The sequence below is a fragment of the Apteryx mantelli genome, chromosome 6 (assembly GCF_036417845.1).
Source record: "Apteryx mantelli isolate bAptMan1 chromosome 6, bAptMan1.hap1, whole genome shotgun sequence".
Taxonomy (NCBI): Eukaryota; Metazoa; Chordata; class Aves; order Apterygiformes; family Apterygidae; genus Apteryx; species Apteryx mantelli.
This window is the reverse complement of record NC_089983.1, coordinates 16,564,332-16,580,248: the sequence shown is the minus strand read 5'-3', so window position 1 is coordinate 16,580,248 and position 15,917 is coordinate 16,564,332. Positions and strand designations below refer to the sequence as shown.

The following is a 15,917-nucleotide window of genomic DNA, read 5'->3' as shown; positions in this document are numbered from 1 at the left end:
CTTATCTCCAAAAAAGACCCTAAACTTTCCAAGCTTTAGTCAACACTCAGGATTGCTACTTCTTAGAATTACACGCAATAGTCATAATCAGCTACACAGGAAGTAGCAAAACCTTAGGATCCAATTACTGCATGTTGATCGTAAAAGAAAAACCCCATAGATCTTGAAAAAAAGGCCTCAAGGAAACAAAACAAATAAGAATGTGAATAATACTAATGTAATTATAGGGTAAGTGGCTGTTTAAAGCTAAGGCAACATTAGAAACGCCCTTAATCTTTGCTCCTGTTGCCCTTTCAAGAAAATTGATACAGAAATTTGTATAGAAGGAAGTCAAAGATGAGCTGAATACTAGGTACAAGAAGACAGTAGGAGTTTAAAGATACGTCTGAAGAGAAAGAATAAGACAGAATAATGAACAGATTAGAGATATAAACAATGTAAATTCTCTCGCAAGAGGATTAATACTTTTCTTCTGTTTAACTAGAGTAAAAAGTTCATCACAGATAAATTCAGCTAAGTGTCAAGAGGGTGCCAGAAATAGGAAGACACGAACATGAAATCCAATTTAAATATATTCCTCTCTCCCATGTCCTGTACCCCAAGCGCTAACCATTTTGGTGGTCCTCTGCTGGACTCATTCCAGTGGTCAATGCCTTCTTATACTGGGGCAGCCAAAACTGGAGACAAAAGTCCAAGCTATTTTAGTACCTCTGTAATACTTTAACGTTAAGAAAAGTTTCTGAAATAAAATGGTTTTCCTCAGTTTAGTCCACTTCAGCAAAATTAAGAAAAAACAGTTCTGCCTTACAAAATTCTGTTTAGTTCCCAAGACTCCATGCAGTCAAAATTTCTTGTCTTTAATTGTTTATCCCTAGCAGTTACAAGGAAACCATTAATGTGTAGTCCTTTTTATCCTGTCACGTCAAAAAAGGCAGTCACTGATGAAACAGATCTAAATAATCAGGATTTCCACAAGAAGCACAAAACTAACATAATAGCTCAACAATACCCATAAAAATCCCTTTAGTAAGCATGGGATGTAAACATAGATTAGACAGTGCTGTTAACATCTAGCTATTCTCAATTTCTGAGATTGTTTACTGGACACCTTGGTATAACCAGGACTCCTGCTTGCTTCCCAGAATCTAAGGGACATGAAAATGACATGCACCTTTTTGTTCTTACCCCTTAGATCCCATTTAAGGCTGAAACCATGCAAAAGTTGATATTTTAGGTCTATAACCCAAATATCATCTTAGCAATGCTTAAAGAATGATAGAATGTATTTCTGAAGTTTGCGAGTGAGAAGATTGACTCTTAAGCAAGGAACATCACTGAATCCTGTTCAAAAGGAAACTGCTGCACACCTGTGAGTTCTGTAAAAGCTTCAGGATTTTCCTCAAATGTTTTTGCAGGATGTCTCACAAAGTGGTGATTCAATACTGACATTCTCTTCTTTGGATCCTGAGTTATCTAAAAAAATACCAGATTGAATAAAAAATATCTGACAATTTGTAGAGTTTACAATTAGTATCAGATGGTAGCCAACAATACAGTTTTGTGGAAGAGAGGAAGGAGGAACTATCAGTAGTCATGGTACATTGCTTCTATTCTAAACTTAATAATCTGAACAAATCAAGTGCCATCAGTGGTCAATCACTTCAGAATGGAGAGAAAGTTTACAAGTATGTTATAACATCCAAGTAGCTGTAGATCTACATGTTGTTATTGTTTTTGTATTGTTATTGTCCAGATTCTCAAGATTCATTTTTGTTTCTTCAACTTTTCAACATCGTGGCCATTATAATTGATTTCTGAAAAGTTTTACCCTCCAGAACATTGCCTGTCAACTTCAGAACACTAGTAGTCCCTTTTTTGTCTCTAGAAATCACAAATTAATGTGTGCACTCTTGAGAAACCAGCAAAGTCTGCCCCAACCAGACTTAAAAAGAACACCTGCAAGCCTTCCTCTTCTATGTATGGGGCTCTATTCTTGCATATTTCCAACCTCTGGACCTTAATCCCAATTCTCCATGTTTACTGCTGCATAAGGCATCAGAAAGAGAACAGAGTACAATGGGCATACCATTTTCAAAAGGTAAGATGCTGGATATTATTTAGAAAAGCAATAGATGATGGGAACTGAAGGTAAACCAAATATCTTTTCCTTACTTTTTCCTAAGCTACTATTCTATTTATATTCTATTTTTGTTAAGGTTATTTACAAAAGAATACCACAAATACATTCTGGCCATCATCACAGCACCACACGGGGAATATAATCAGAAAGTTCCCAAAGTACTATGTCCAAGTTAGGCTTTAACACTTCTTCACCCTCTGTAAAATGGTTATAGATAGTGACTCAAACACACTCAGGAAGAGGTTACATTTAAAGCTACACAGCTAACAAAATGTATTCATTTTTTACAGTGCAAGGTCAATTAAGCCTGTTTCATCATGGAATAAAAGTTCAGTCCACACCCCAGCTATAAAGCATCAAGTAGTCAACAATAAAAACTGAGTTAACTCCTAATTATTTCTGACACATTGTTCAAATAACCCAAAGACAAAGGATTTTTCAGTGACTGGTACCAAAAAGGCAACAATTTTCTCAGCGTAACTCAGAATAATCAAAAAGAAGTTCTGCATAATAGAGTAATACATGCCCTGAATAATGAAGTATTAACTCAGCATTCTGGGATGGAAACAGAAAACGTGACAGGTATTATACAGGAGATCCCATATACAAACCTGCCTTGTGTTTTCATCTATGAGGTCGAAAAAAGCTCTAATCGTAGCCAGGATCAATTCTTTGCACCTAAAAGAAAGAATAAGGAAAATCACATTTAGCAAGGAAATAAGGTGGGGGGGGGGGAAGGGGGGGAGTGGCCAGAAGAGACATCAGTATTATGCGGAAGTTAAATCATCGTGTGATGTAATAACAGCAGAGAAGAGAGGGATGTCTGGTCAGTCAGCTGACTTTCGTTCCATTAGCTTACCACACTATGGAGAGGTGGTCTGTTGAGGCCCAAGCTCTAGGCACCGCTGAGCTCTGTTCAGGGAAGGAAAAAAAGTTAGATTTTGTTAGCACTCAACACTTAAAAATTATAAATTTTTTTTTCTCCCTGATATAAACATACTTGGGTAATTATTGACAAGAAGAGAATTTATCTTATAAGTCTCAGGGAAGCAGATACAATAAAATGACTTTTTCAGCCAAAAATCTTGTTCACTTCAGCAAAGACTGGGATTTTGCAGGGACTAATGTTGAAAGGGCAAATACTGGTAAGGTGGGAACTTACTAAAAAAGTTCTTCAAAAACTGCTTCTATGACTAATCTTACTATTTTAATAAGTGATCCTGGCACAAAGGAATAGAAGGATGCTGACGAAAGCTGCTGCTGCTTAAAAGTTAAGGGCACCCTCAACAGAAAGAAATGTCAGAATATCATGAAGAAAGAACTGGACACTCTGTAGCTATTCATTTGTAAAAGTGCATGTATTGCATTTTAGGGACTATCAATATCAAAAACATCTTCCATAAACAGAGCTCATCACCTAGCTCTACAACTTGATTCAAGTAAACTATGAAATATTAATGCATCATGGCCAGGGGAAAAAAAAATCATCTTATGATAGCACCATATGATCTGTCATATCCAGATGACAGAAAATGAGAAAGAATTGGTACCACTATATATGTCACCTCATACAAAGTTGTCTCATCCACACCCAAGAGAAATCAAACTAAAACAGAGGCAAAGGAGGGTTACTAGGAAAAAGGGAATGAAGAGTTAATCTTCTTAGCCTAGCAGAATCAGAGGGACTACAGTAAACATCAAGAAGGGAAACAAAACTGTTTCAGATAACAAGTTATGATAATGCCAGAACCCACTCATATAAAAATTGCTTTGTGTAGTAAATGGAGGTAGGAAATTACAAGTTTTCTATCAAATCTGGAATACTGGGGAGTGTTCTCCAGCTCCTTTATGAAGGGAACAGGTTGGTGATGGGGGGGGTGGAATGATAAATTTAACTACTCCTATGATGTTGCTTGATTAATTTTGAAAGGAATTAAAGGAGTTAGATCCCTGCAAAGCAGGGACTGGACTTGATGACCCAGTAGATCCTTTCTATTTCTAAGTTCTTCAAAGATAGTAAATACAAAAAAAGCCTCAAAACTAGGGCTGTTTTTTTATAAACAAACAAGAACGCTACTATACTGCACATTTGTCAGTCTCCACATACACATATCTTGCAAAAGCCCAGGAAAATAAAACCTGAGTTTTGGAACTGAAAAGATGCAAGAAGGTGAGAAGAAACTACCAAGCAGAGCACACTTCACATCCACCCCAACATGCACTGCCAGGGGACACTCATTTCTACTGCATCAAGTATTCACGGTTTTGAAACCATCTATTTTGTGTTTTCACATGCAATATTTTCATGCTTAATTATACTATGCTGCAGATACAGACTATAATCAGACACTGATACATGCATTACATAGATAGCTATCTAACATAACTCCATGCAAAACCAAAAAAGTTTGTTTTTTTACCACAACTGATAAGGCACTGTCATGTTGACTCAATCTTGGTAGAAAAGTCAGTCCTGAACGAACTTGGTAATCTCGGAATCCTCCCGCCACAGAAAGGGTAGTTAAATTTCTTAAGTCTTGGGCCTTTAGAATCCAGTGATTGTTTACAGCTGTATAAAAATCTATAAAATATATTAAAATCTATCACTATTTCCCCACAAATATATTTTATATACAAAAAAGCCACAGAAACATTTAACTAAAAGTTTCTGCAAGCCATCCTGGAGGCATTCAAATCCCATTACCGCTTTTGATTTGTATCAGGAAGCAAAATGATTGTTTTAACACCAAGGAAGTAGCAATTGAGAAAGGCAGATATACTTATGCTTTTTATATCAGTTGAGCACATACTTCAAAATGCTAGTCTCACAGAGTGATGAGTGCCAGAAAGAATAAAGAAAATAAATGTCTATCACTTCCCTTTACCAATCCCTTCAATAGCTACACAGAACAGCATAATTACCACTGAGCACATATTTCATGAGTATATTTTAGTAAAATCTATATTCCAAGAAGTTCATACAGTACATATAGTACATACTTAATGATTACACTTTTCTTTTTATGTCACAGTTACTTAGGTGATCAGAAAATATGATGTACTATATATAAGAATAAAACTATATCTATATTCAGTACTCTCATCCCTCTACCTTTGGGAGTGACAAATACTGAATTTAGCATCTTTCACAGAATAACTATTTAGGTAATTCATTTTATAAAGATAGGTCAAGTTTTACAAAAAAAAAAAAGTCATTCACTGGAGAATTTACAAAATTAGTAATACACTCTGCAACTTACTGAACTTGTAAGTTACTTAAACTTTCAGCCCCTTCACAGATGCTCAAGTCCCTAATAGTGTCATGTAAAATGGACAGTGTATGTTCTTCTAGTATTTTAGTGCTTCTCAAACACCCACCTCAGTAACAAAGAAATGGATTAAATAAAATTATAGAGCTAGAGCATACCTGGCATACAAAAACTGCTCTGAGGCCACAGTAATTTGCCAGAATCTCACTTATTAATTCTTGAGTGGATCAATAAAGAAATACAACACAATCAGGTAAACTGCAACACTTACCTGTAAGGTATTTGTCTAAAGGCATTACAGGTGCAACATGAGGTGTGGCTTGCGTAATAAGGAGGTTTATAAGTTCAGGCCTAAAATTCTTCAGAGTAAGCAATGCTCTTGCAACAAGACCACCCATGGAATGACCTATTATTGCAACACTGGTTGGCGCAAATTCTCGATCCTTAAGCAAAGGACAAAGAGTAATTAGACAAAATACCAAAAACAGATTTGACATTGAACCATGTCTCATTTGGTTAACAGCTCTACTTTTTTTTTTTTCCTATAAAATTCACTTAGCCTGCTCAAGGATAGCAAATTTAGTTGCTACCTCAAAAACCATGCTTTACATGAAATTTGCAGCTCAAAATGAAAGATTACATAGCTCATGCAATCATCAGAGACTTTGGCTTATTGTAATTAATGACACTCCTCTGGACATGGGCCAGCAAAGAACTTTTCTTTGCTGAAAACTGGATGGAAGTTGATGCTATATTAAATATTTCAATAAGCTAGAGAAAGTCTCTAAAACAGAAAAGCATACAATGTGCATGTAAGTATTTATTTAGAAACACAATATAGAACCTATCCAAGACTCAGGGACTGTCACAAGAGTTAAAAAAATCTATTAAAAAGCAGCACTTCTCTCTTGTGCTACTACTACACACATTATAAATAAAAGTTTCCCTCCCTTATTCATCATTACTTCAGTTTTCCAGCAGAAAAGGCAGCCCAGGAATCCCCAAAAAGCAAAACACATTATTCAGCATATCTCACTACTCACCCGGTACAACTTAAGAATTACTTTTATGCACTCGTGTACAAATTTGGTCTGTCTTTGCAGACTGCCACCATACAATGCTACCAATTCTTCATTAAAGTTGACACTGAAGAAATTAAAATGGTACTTGAAGTCAATATCTTCTGCTTTTCTAAGTGCAATAGAGCCAAGAGAACGTACTAGGAAAAGAAACCACATAATTAAGGAGTGATTAGACTGTTCTGACACCTTCATTAGTACACAAACACATAAATATATACCCTATTAATGTGTTACCTTAAATTCATTGTGCACTCTCAAGTCACTTATAAGAGTAAAAAAGGACGAAAAGGACATCCAAAAGCAAATAATCTATTTACCTTTCTTTTCTAAAATTCAACTGAACTTGTTTTAGAAAAACAGATTTGAAGATATAAATAACTGGAACAAAAGTATTGGCCAGCCACTGATAAAACCAAAAAGCAAAATGAGAAATGTAAGAATTATTTCACATTTTTATAAGACTTTCTGATTAAAAATAAACAAACATGTCATAACAACATTTACAGTAGAAGGCAGAAAAGAACAAAAACCACTTTCCACCTAAAATCTTGAAGGAGAAAAATATTCCATTTACAAGGTCTTGTTCCTGACCCATCTTCTCTGTCTAACACCGTTTAATACAGACTTCTCAGTGTAGAATTGTCACCGAGTTTCCATGGAGACATGGCGGGGTGGGAACAGTAGTGGTTGCAAATAAGGAGTCTGATACAGAAAGAAGAAAACAAAAGAGAAAGTCCCCAAAGCAAGCATATACTTCTGCAAAGTAAACTAATGATTGCCAGAAAGGTCTGCCCAAATCTGGCACCTAGAAGCTAGATTCTTCTAGAGTTCCAGAGAGCTGGAGTCTGCAGAATCTTAATTCTGGGAAAAACTACAGGAATTAACATATCAAATGAACATCAGCAAAGTGCTTGAAATGGATGAATCGTATTTATGAGTTACTTTATATGTTCAAACCACAAACAGATATTATCAGCATGATGGGAATTATTTATTTAATATGTAGTCAATCATTTTGCCAGTTTTACCTAAATCTAACAAGCAGTAAGAATGCCTTCTAAATAGATTTAAAAGATCAAGTATCTTACCACAACTTTATACCTTGGAAGTTGTGGTACAAAGGACAAGAGTTTTGCCAAACATCACAAGGCAAGTCTGTGACAGATTCATAATTAGAACTCAGGATCTCAGTTTTCCCAATCTTGGGATCATTCCCAAAAATCACACCAGACTATCACCTCTTGCTCAAAGTCTAAATTTTGTACATTTTAGAAAGTTCATTTTTGTGCCCATAAAAGATGATGAATTAACACAATCCAAAAGTGTCTGTAAGACATCAGAATAACAAGCCCAGCAAAGGCAGCAGCACTGCTTCCCTCCTCATTGCTTGGCCAACATGAACATGTTTTAAAAGAAGCAAGAAAATAAAAATAGCAACAGTTCCTCTGCTCATCTAGATATCAGCCTTAAAATGTGATAGCCCACAACACATTCCAAATTAAATACAAACTTTAACGCAAAGGCTATAATAAAAGAAAACTATTCTGAGCTTCTGATCAAGGTGGAGCAGATTTATCTTAATAAAGGTTTTGAAAAATGAATATATGACCTATTGCCATGATCTTCCTAAATCAATTTCTCAAAACAAAGAATAAATATTTAAATTTGCTGATCTCAAGTAGTACATTATGTCCACAGCACTTAGTGCTTCCACTCATCTAATTTAAGCTTTTCTCTATATAGTTCCCTTCATTCCTAACATACACCGAAAGTACGGTTCTAGTTCCTGCATACTGATGTACTACCACGTTTTTAGAGATGGTACTAATTCACAGAGGATTTGCAGTACTTTAAGCATAATTACAAATGTCCATATAGTATCTCCCATGATTGTTTGTAATCTTATTTGGATACTACTGCCCCTGCAAATCTAGGTTTTCTAAACGTACAAGTTGGTACAGTATTTTACTATGTTATAAGCTAAAAACTAAACATGCATGCTCTCAGAGAAAGTGAGCTTGTAAAGGTTCACTAAAATCATGTAATTTAGTCATCAAGTTAGATGTAAATGAGACAAAAAATTGTCAAACTAAGAAGCCAGGTTTTGGATTGGGGGGTGTCTCTCCATACACACACACAAATTTTGCTAACACCATAAGAGCATTGCTAATTCTGTTTCAAAGCACATTTTAGAGAACAAGAGTAATGGCCTAATAAACTCAGCCTGGAAGGAATACTGGCTACTCCACTAAACACTTACACAATACTTCATGTTCTTCAAACTACTAAGCTTTGTATTTACAGTGAAAAATTAAAATGTTTTAAAACTGTTACTTTGTTTCATTTGGAGGCTAGAAGCATTACAGGGAATAACCTACAGAACAAGATCAGGCTACATGTAAAGTAGGAAGATGATGCTAAGGAAAAACTGTCACTGCATTAAGTAAGAAGTGGGAAACATTGAAGCTACAAGGGAAGACACAGGATAATGCTTATTTCTATGGTATGCAACTCATACAGTTTCATATCACAGAGGGTAGCTTGTTCAGCTTCTACTAATCATATTCAGTTCTTGTTTTACTCGGCATAATTGCTCTGAACGTTGTTCAAACCCAAACCAACTGGATGCTTGCAATCAAAGTACAGCAAGATTGCAGTGCTGCCATAGTACAGAATAAACAACGGCCGGGTCAGTTCCCAGGTGAGTGATAAGTAGGAATTACAGAATGGTTCATAAATGAACCAGAAATGCCTCCTGAACTTGTTTACAACACTGAAACAGGCTTAACTCACTAGTGATATCCACTAATTGAAGAAATAAAGGAAGCACCAATTTAACAGCAAGTGAGAAAATTTTACCTTTTGCTTGCCTATATCTGTCTAGAAACTCTTTACATTGCCTTTCTACTAGAAAACTCTAGTTACTTAATAGCTCTATATTTGCTAACACAGATGAGGCTTATGGACAGATCTGGCCTTAGACTCAAAGAAAGCTGTTTACCTGCCTTCTTGTGGTATAAGATAAACACTGTTAGAGTCCTGTGAAATAAATGTGAAGATACAGTTAAATAATTTAAATGTAAGAGGACCACCCTTTGGCACATAGAGTAAGTAAAAACCTTTATGTAAAAATCACTAGAAAGATAAACAAATACCACTCACCATAATTTTACTTATTTTAAACTAAAATCAGATCAACTTCAATTAAGATATATTAAGTTGAAACTATGGAATCTTGGAATTAATTCTATAAACTTTATATATATTCATTCTAATTTGCCAAATGAAAAAACAAAGGGTGGGGCTTTCAGCTTTCCGAAGCTACGAAGTCTCACTCCAGAAAAAATATTACAGCTCAAATGATTTCAAACAAAAATAAGGTCTTGTAACTCCCCGACGTTGACCATGGACCAATAAGGATATCATCCCCACAATATGACCAACCATTTCGACTCTTATTGATGTTATTTCAAACAGAAAGCTTTTTGACATCAATTAATGCATAAATATGAGAGCTTTGTAACATAACCACAATCTAGCTAAATGCTTACCTTGTTTGTAACTTCCAGCATTTCCAGGAAGAAAGAGAACCGGAATTCCTGTCAATATTAGATTTTTGTTTGCTTCAGCGTAATTTCCTTCTCCATAGAGATAGAGCTCATATGCTGGGTAACGTCTGGCTGTTTTCTTCGGTAATTTTATTTTCTGTTGTGAAATTTAAAAATGCAGCACAGAATCAAAATAATATCCTCTATCACCTAAAAACATGTTTCAGACTTAAAATGGAAATGGGCAACTACAAGGGAGACAGGAATATTTATCCTTACTAAAAGGCTGAATCAAAAGGTAGTAGATGCAGTTTTGAATATCAACCTTTTCCTTAAAAACTATTAAGGATGGAAACATAGCATACAGTTCTCATAGCAGACATGAATACTATATAGCATTACAAAAAAATAGAGTGCAGCATGTTTTAGTACTGAAGAGTTGGGGCTTATTTAGCTAATATTCTACTCTCCACAATATTTTTTGAAAAGTAATTGTAACTTCAGTCAATTTGGGAATTAGATTTTCTGAGCAAGTACAGGCGACTGTTCCCTTGAGGGCCAAGTGCCTGGAAAACTAAGTAATATTTGTTTCTGAGTGCTGATACAAGTTTTAAGAAACTAAATGCATTGTTTACATTGTTGCAAATGAGAAAATACACTGGCCATCCAATCATTCGGGTTATGTTTTATATACTGTTTTAAATTTAAGTCTGAGGTATACAGAATGAGAGACTGCAATGGATTTTGCTTTAAAAAAAGATTAAACAATAAAGTGTCAAATATTTTGTACGTGTGCATTACTATGCATGAGTGGCTGCAGCTAGTTACTTGAAACAGCTATTAACTTTAACAAGTTTTGATACAAACTGCAAATGGATTGCAATTATGTATCACTTAGAGTTGCACATTCTTAAAGTAGACCTAGCATGATACTACAGGAAAAAAGTAGCCTGTCAAAAACTGGAGACTTCTCTCAGGACATGAGAATTTCAGAGCAGAAACTGGGACATTTGAGTGACCCTAATTATTCCTAATACAGTTGAATGATTCTGGAATCCTCTGCAATATCACATAACTCATAAAAAGGATATGGTATTTTATTTGTTGCAGAAGCTAAATCTCTAGAATGTAATTATTTAAATGACTGTCAGCTGATACTGTGGGATAACAATTAGTATGTTAGGGTAAATTATATATATAGTACAAATTCTCTTAAATTACATATTCAGTATGAATTCTATTAAATTATTTTTACAGAAAAAAATTATAATGTGTAATGGGAATTATAATTTGTAATGGGAATTTACACAATAGTGGTAGCCACCTAAAATTGTCTAGGCAGTAAAAATAAACCCATTGCATTTTGTGTGAGTGTGTGTTTTCGCAATCAGATGTTTGGGCTAGTGATAAACAGCCTGGTTTTGTAACAGCTCAAGATCCAATTTAAAAAGGCATTTGTCTGGTCATATTTCTTTGGTTTGGTCATATTTCTTTTTATGTCTGGTCATATTTCTTTGATTAAAAGAAACACTAACCTAATAATTAGTAATTTAATCTAACCTAATAACCACATAATTTATTCATGGAATTATGAATAAATTCCCCAAAAGAAAAAGAACAAAACCTATTTGAACCTAAAGTTAGATGATGATTAAAGCTTAAACCACTAAGTCACGACTCTTAGAATCCTGTGACACTGTTTTAGATCAAATAAGAAATAACTGAAAAAACATCTAATTAAATCCTGTAAAGAAGTTGGTTGGTTTATAATTCTGAGCTTTTAAGATACAGATTTTTAACATTTCAATGAGCACAAATGCTCTAGTTAAAGAATTTGATTACCTATGTTTTCATGACAATTAAGAGATGAATGAAAATGGCTCCCTAAAATAAAAAACACACATTTTAATATATTTAAGTTTTTTACTTTTTATTTTACAGAACAAAGTCAAAACTAAACTCCATTTCACATCAGATCTTCTCTAAAGACTCTCTAAAGTGCCTTCTCTAAATAGAAACATCTCTATTTCAGATGATATTACAGTTGTTTCTCTCACCTGTAACTACAAAGTGGGTGATGTTGGTTTAACTCTTTCCCCCCCACACTCTTCCCTTTTTTTTCCCGTCTCTCCCTCCCCAGATAAAGACTTTTCCTTTCTTACTGCTCAAATTGTTTGCCATATTGATTATTTGTAACCTGTTCTTTTATGATCTTCAATAAATACAGCTGCATGCTTTCACGCTGAAAAAAAAGTTAGGTTCTATTCAAGGCTTACATCTTCAGATCATTCTTTCAGTTTTCTTTTCCCTTTTTTTCCCCCATCCTCTTGCCTTATCAATTTCACTAACCTAGCTGTCCCTTTCTTATTCAACTTCTTCTTTTTTAGAGGCTTTCAAAATCCTGTCACCAAAAAACCTTCAGTTAATCAGTTTTCATTAGTAAACTAAGAGCATCATCAAGATATTTTTTATGACTTCCAAAAGAGTCAAATAATCCTAAACTGTTCTTCCTCAATGCTTTTCTGGTTTACTGTCTTTTCATAAACTTTTACTTGAACATAAAATTAACAAGTCAATCTTTTTTGTGTCAACGTCCAAAGTCAAAAACTACAAAATCTATGAGAACTATATTCCTAAAATATTGCTTTTTTTCCCTCCAAATTATGGTACTCAGATATTAAAATGTCAGTGCAGAACTCTAGAAGAAAACAAACTGTCATATTCCATGATGACACTCTTAAATTTGAATTCCCAAGACATTGTTTATATAATTTGTTGTAATGAGCTACAGTAACTTTCCAGCATTGAGATTTTGGCTTCAGTTTTAACCCTACTTCCTAAAGAAATCAGGCTTATATGAACAAGCTCTCCCTACTAAATTCTGAATCTCCTACCAAATTTAGCTAAACTGGACAAGGCTGGTTAAAGTCAAATATCGTAATTCCACAACTTTTGCAAAAAAAAAAAAGGTGGTTAAGTAGGAAAAGATTGAAATTGATACCATTACTTAGTATTAGCTCTACTGTGAGCTAAACCACACTATTAGACACAAAAGAATGAATCCAAGGAAATCAAACTTCTTATGCTTCACTACCTAAAGAACTATCTGTTTTGTAATGTGATCGGCAGGCCTGAAGGCGGGACAGGTAGTTTTCCTGTAAGGTTCCTACCCAGCAGTTTTGTACCAAGCCAGCATTACAAAGGCATTCATTAACAACAAAGCAAACAACTCCTCCCTTCCCCAATAAAAAAGTAGTTGAAAAGTTCAATGCCTTAACAGACCCACACAAATGCATCATTCCCCCCACCCAAAAAGCACTGTTTTCCATACAACAAAAAAGATTATTTATGGACTAGAAATTTTGAGAGGAGATCCAGCCAGATCCCACAAAAATTCATCATTCTCCCCCTCCCCCCCACCCCAAAAAGTACTGTTTTTCACACAACAAAAAAGATTATTTAGGGACTAGAAATTGTGAGAGGAGATCCAACCAGATACCACTTGCTATAAGTTTGCATCTCCTGCATGGAGCTACTGCTGCCTGCCCTATCTCTACACTCACCCTTAAGCCTTGCATCTCTAACCAGCACAATACTCACCTAAAAATGCTTCGAATTTTTTGCACTGACATACTCAGTAAAGATGTTTGCTGGCAGATGATAATTTCAGGCAACCTCCAATAAAAATCAAAGAGATTTGGCTGGTGGCTTTGGTTGGTTGGCTTCAGATTGAAGCTGAAGTAGGTTCTGGCTGCCAGAAGATCTGAAAACTTACTCTATAGTATTGAACTATTTATAGTTGTTTAAGCAATTTTGTTTTAAAGCACTGATAAAACAATCCTTGTAGCTATACAAAGTTCTACTTTGTATGCTAACATGACTAGGTCAAGGTTAGCAAATGAAGGTTAACAGATTCAAAAATTAACTTACTGCTTCGATACCAATGTAGGTTCTAAAGTATGCTTTAATACCTTTTTCTTTACTATACAGGCTAGCTTGCAACCTACTCAAGAAAAACATAATATTATTTGGACTATTTGATATTTTTCAATATACATTATAGCCTAGATAATGCTAAATGAATGTTTAGAAGCCGACAAATTATGCTTTGGGATGCTTTTAACAGGACAGAAAATCCAGTTGTAAGAAGTAGTATTAAAAAGAAACTGTTTGTAAAACTGAACGCAGTATTAGCAGTGAAGCTACACAAATTCGCAAACTATCCCTCCCACAACTAAGTCATAACACTGTTTAGAAACAATAGTTTGATCAGCAGTCATCTCCCTCAAACTGATGCAAGGTTTTCAAAGAGGTCTTAATAAATATTTGTAAAGGCTTTGTGAGTACAGTGACAGAAAACTTCAAACAGATTTATGAGTTCTTCTGTATACTGTAGGACCACGCCATCTAGAAGGTGTTCACCTAACAGACTCAGCACTACTACTGCTTACTAACACGAGAAGCATACTCATACCTGAATTCCAGTTATTCACACTAGTTGCTTCACGTTATATAAAGCCATGGAAGTACCGAGAAGCGAGCCAGAAGATTTAACCTACTGGGCACTAATGGTACTGTGAGTGTCGTCAGAGGATCCGGCCCAACCTCTTCTCTTTGCAATGCCTGGATGAGCTTTTGCCTGGTTTTAGCACAGCTACGAGTAAGACATCGGGTAACTACAAGTCTGAAAATAATGCAAACTTTGCTTTCTTTTGTACGCGTGCCTGCGCTTACCGTCAGGTTGTATCACAGCTTTCCCAGTGCTGAAGAGAAATTACTCGAGGTGCAGGGAAGGGGGGGGGAAGGGGGGAGGAGGAGGAGGGCCGCGTTTGAGCCGGGCGGCTCTGCGCTCCCGGCTAACCGCCGCGTCCCAACGGCCGCCGGGCGGCGCGAGGCCCGCGCGGGGCCGTTGAGGGGGGCCCCAGCGGTCCCGCTGCCGCAGCGGCCGGCGGGCTCCCACCTGTTACACCGCCCCGCGGGGCCCTGCCCCCCGCCGCGGGACCCGCCGCCGCACTCACCAGGTACTCGGGGTACTCGTACATGTAGGTCATGCTGCAGCGGTTCTCCTCGTAGAGGAACAGCACGTCCCGCACCCCTAACAGCACCAGCGCCGCCAGCGCCCCGTAGCAGAGCGCCGCCACGGCGGGCAGCCGGCGGCCCGCCCGCCCCATCGCGCCCCGCCGCGCCGAGGTGCGGAGCGGCGCAGCGCGGAGCCCTGCTCCGCCCGCGCGGGCTCTGGGCGCGCACGGGCACGGCGGGGCGGGGCGGGGCTGGCCGCCGCCACCGCCCGTGGGGGCGGGCCCGGCTGGCGCCACGACCCGGCCGCCCACGGGCGCGGCCGCCATGTTTAGGAGGTCACGAGCTGGGCGGAAGGCCGAGGGCAGCCCGGCCGCCATTACGGGGAGGTCAGGGACCCGCCCCATGCGGCAGCGCGACGCGGGGAGGCGTGTCCGCCATGTTAGGGGCTCCTTCCCCTCGCAGGCGGCTGGGCCCCGCCCGGCCGACAGTAGAAATGCGGCGAGGACGACGGAGCGGGAGTTGTTAAGGTTCCTGGCAGCTGTTAGTACTTATAATCAAAATATCCATGAAGCTTTAAAAACTAAACACTTAAAACCACTTTTTTTTTAATTAAGCACTTTTAGCAACTTACTGGATTTTGAGGTCTGTGGGACAGCCCCCCGCTTCGATGCATGGGGCACCCAGGTTTTGGACTTGGAGGGGCTTACTACTCAGCGAAAACTAACAGTAAAGTATTTAATATATTGCGAAAAAAGCAATACTGTTCTACTTTATTGCTTCAGCTTCCCGTGTAGCTGAAAAACTAACATCCACTTACTAAGAGAAAAGGCAGTTACATATGTATTTCTACTTTGTACTT

At 37.3% G+C, this 15,917-nt stretch overlaps 1 protein-coding gene across 3 annotated transcripts in view; it reads right to left on the bottom strand.

Annotated features, from left to right (window-relative positions):
* PGAP1 (post-GPI attachment to proteins inositol deacylase 1) overlaps window positions 1-15,225 on the bottom strand; it is a 41,204-nt gene extending 25,979 nt beyond the window's left edge. The window contains exons 1-8 of one of the 3 annotated variants that reach the window (XR_010884536.1): window positions 15,058-15,170; window positions 10,043-10,196; window positions 6,453-6,628; window positions 5,681-5,852; window positions 4,561-4,721; window positions 3,000-3,052; window positions 2,752-2,818; window positions 1,368-1,473 (exon numbers count right to left, since the gene is read on the bottom strand). Coding sequence is in view for 2 of the 3 variants with exons in the window: in XM_067298910.1 (XP_067155011.1) it covers window positions 1,368-1,473; window positions 2,752-2,818; window positions 3,000-3,052; window positions 4,561-4,721; window positions 5,681-5,852; window positions 6,453-6,628; window positions 10,043-10,196; window positions 15,058-15,210 (1,042 nt within the window). In the remaining variant the exon portion in view is untranslated. Of the gene's footprint in view, window positions 1-1,367; window positions 1,474-2,751; window positions 2,819-2,999; window positions 3,053-4,560; window positions 4,722-5,680; window positions 5,853-6,452; window positions 6,629-9,492; window positions 9,531-10,042; window positions 10,197-15,057 lie in introns of those variants that run through there. The other 2 variants (XM_067298910.1, XM_067298911.1) reach the window with 2 other exon arrangements.
* Window positions 15,226-15,917: the final 692 nt, after the last annotated feature.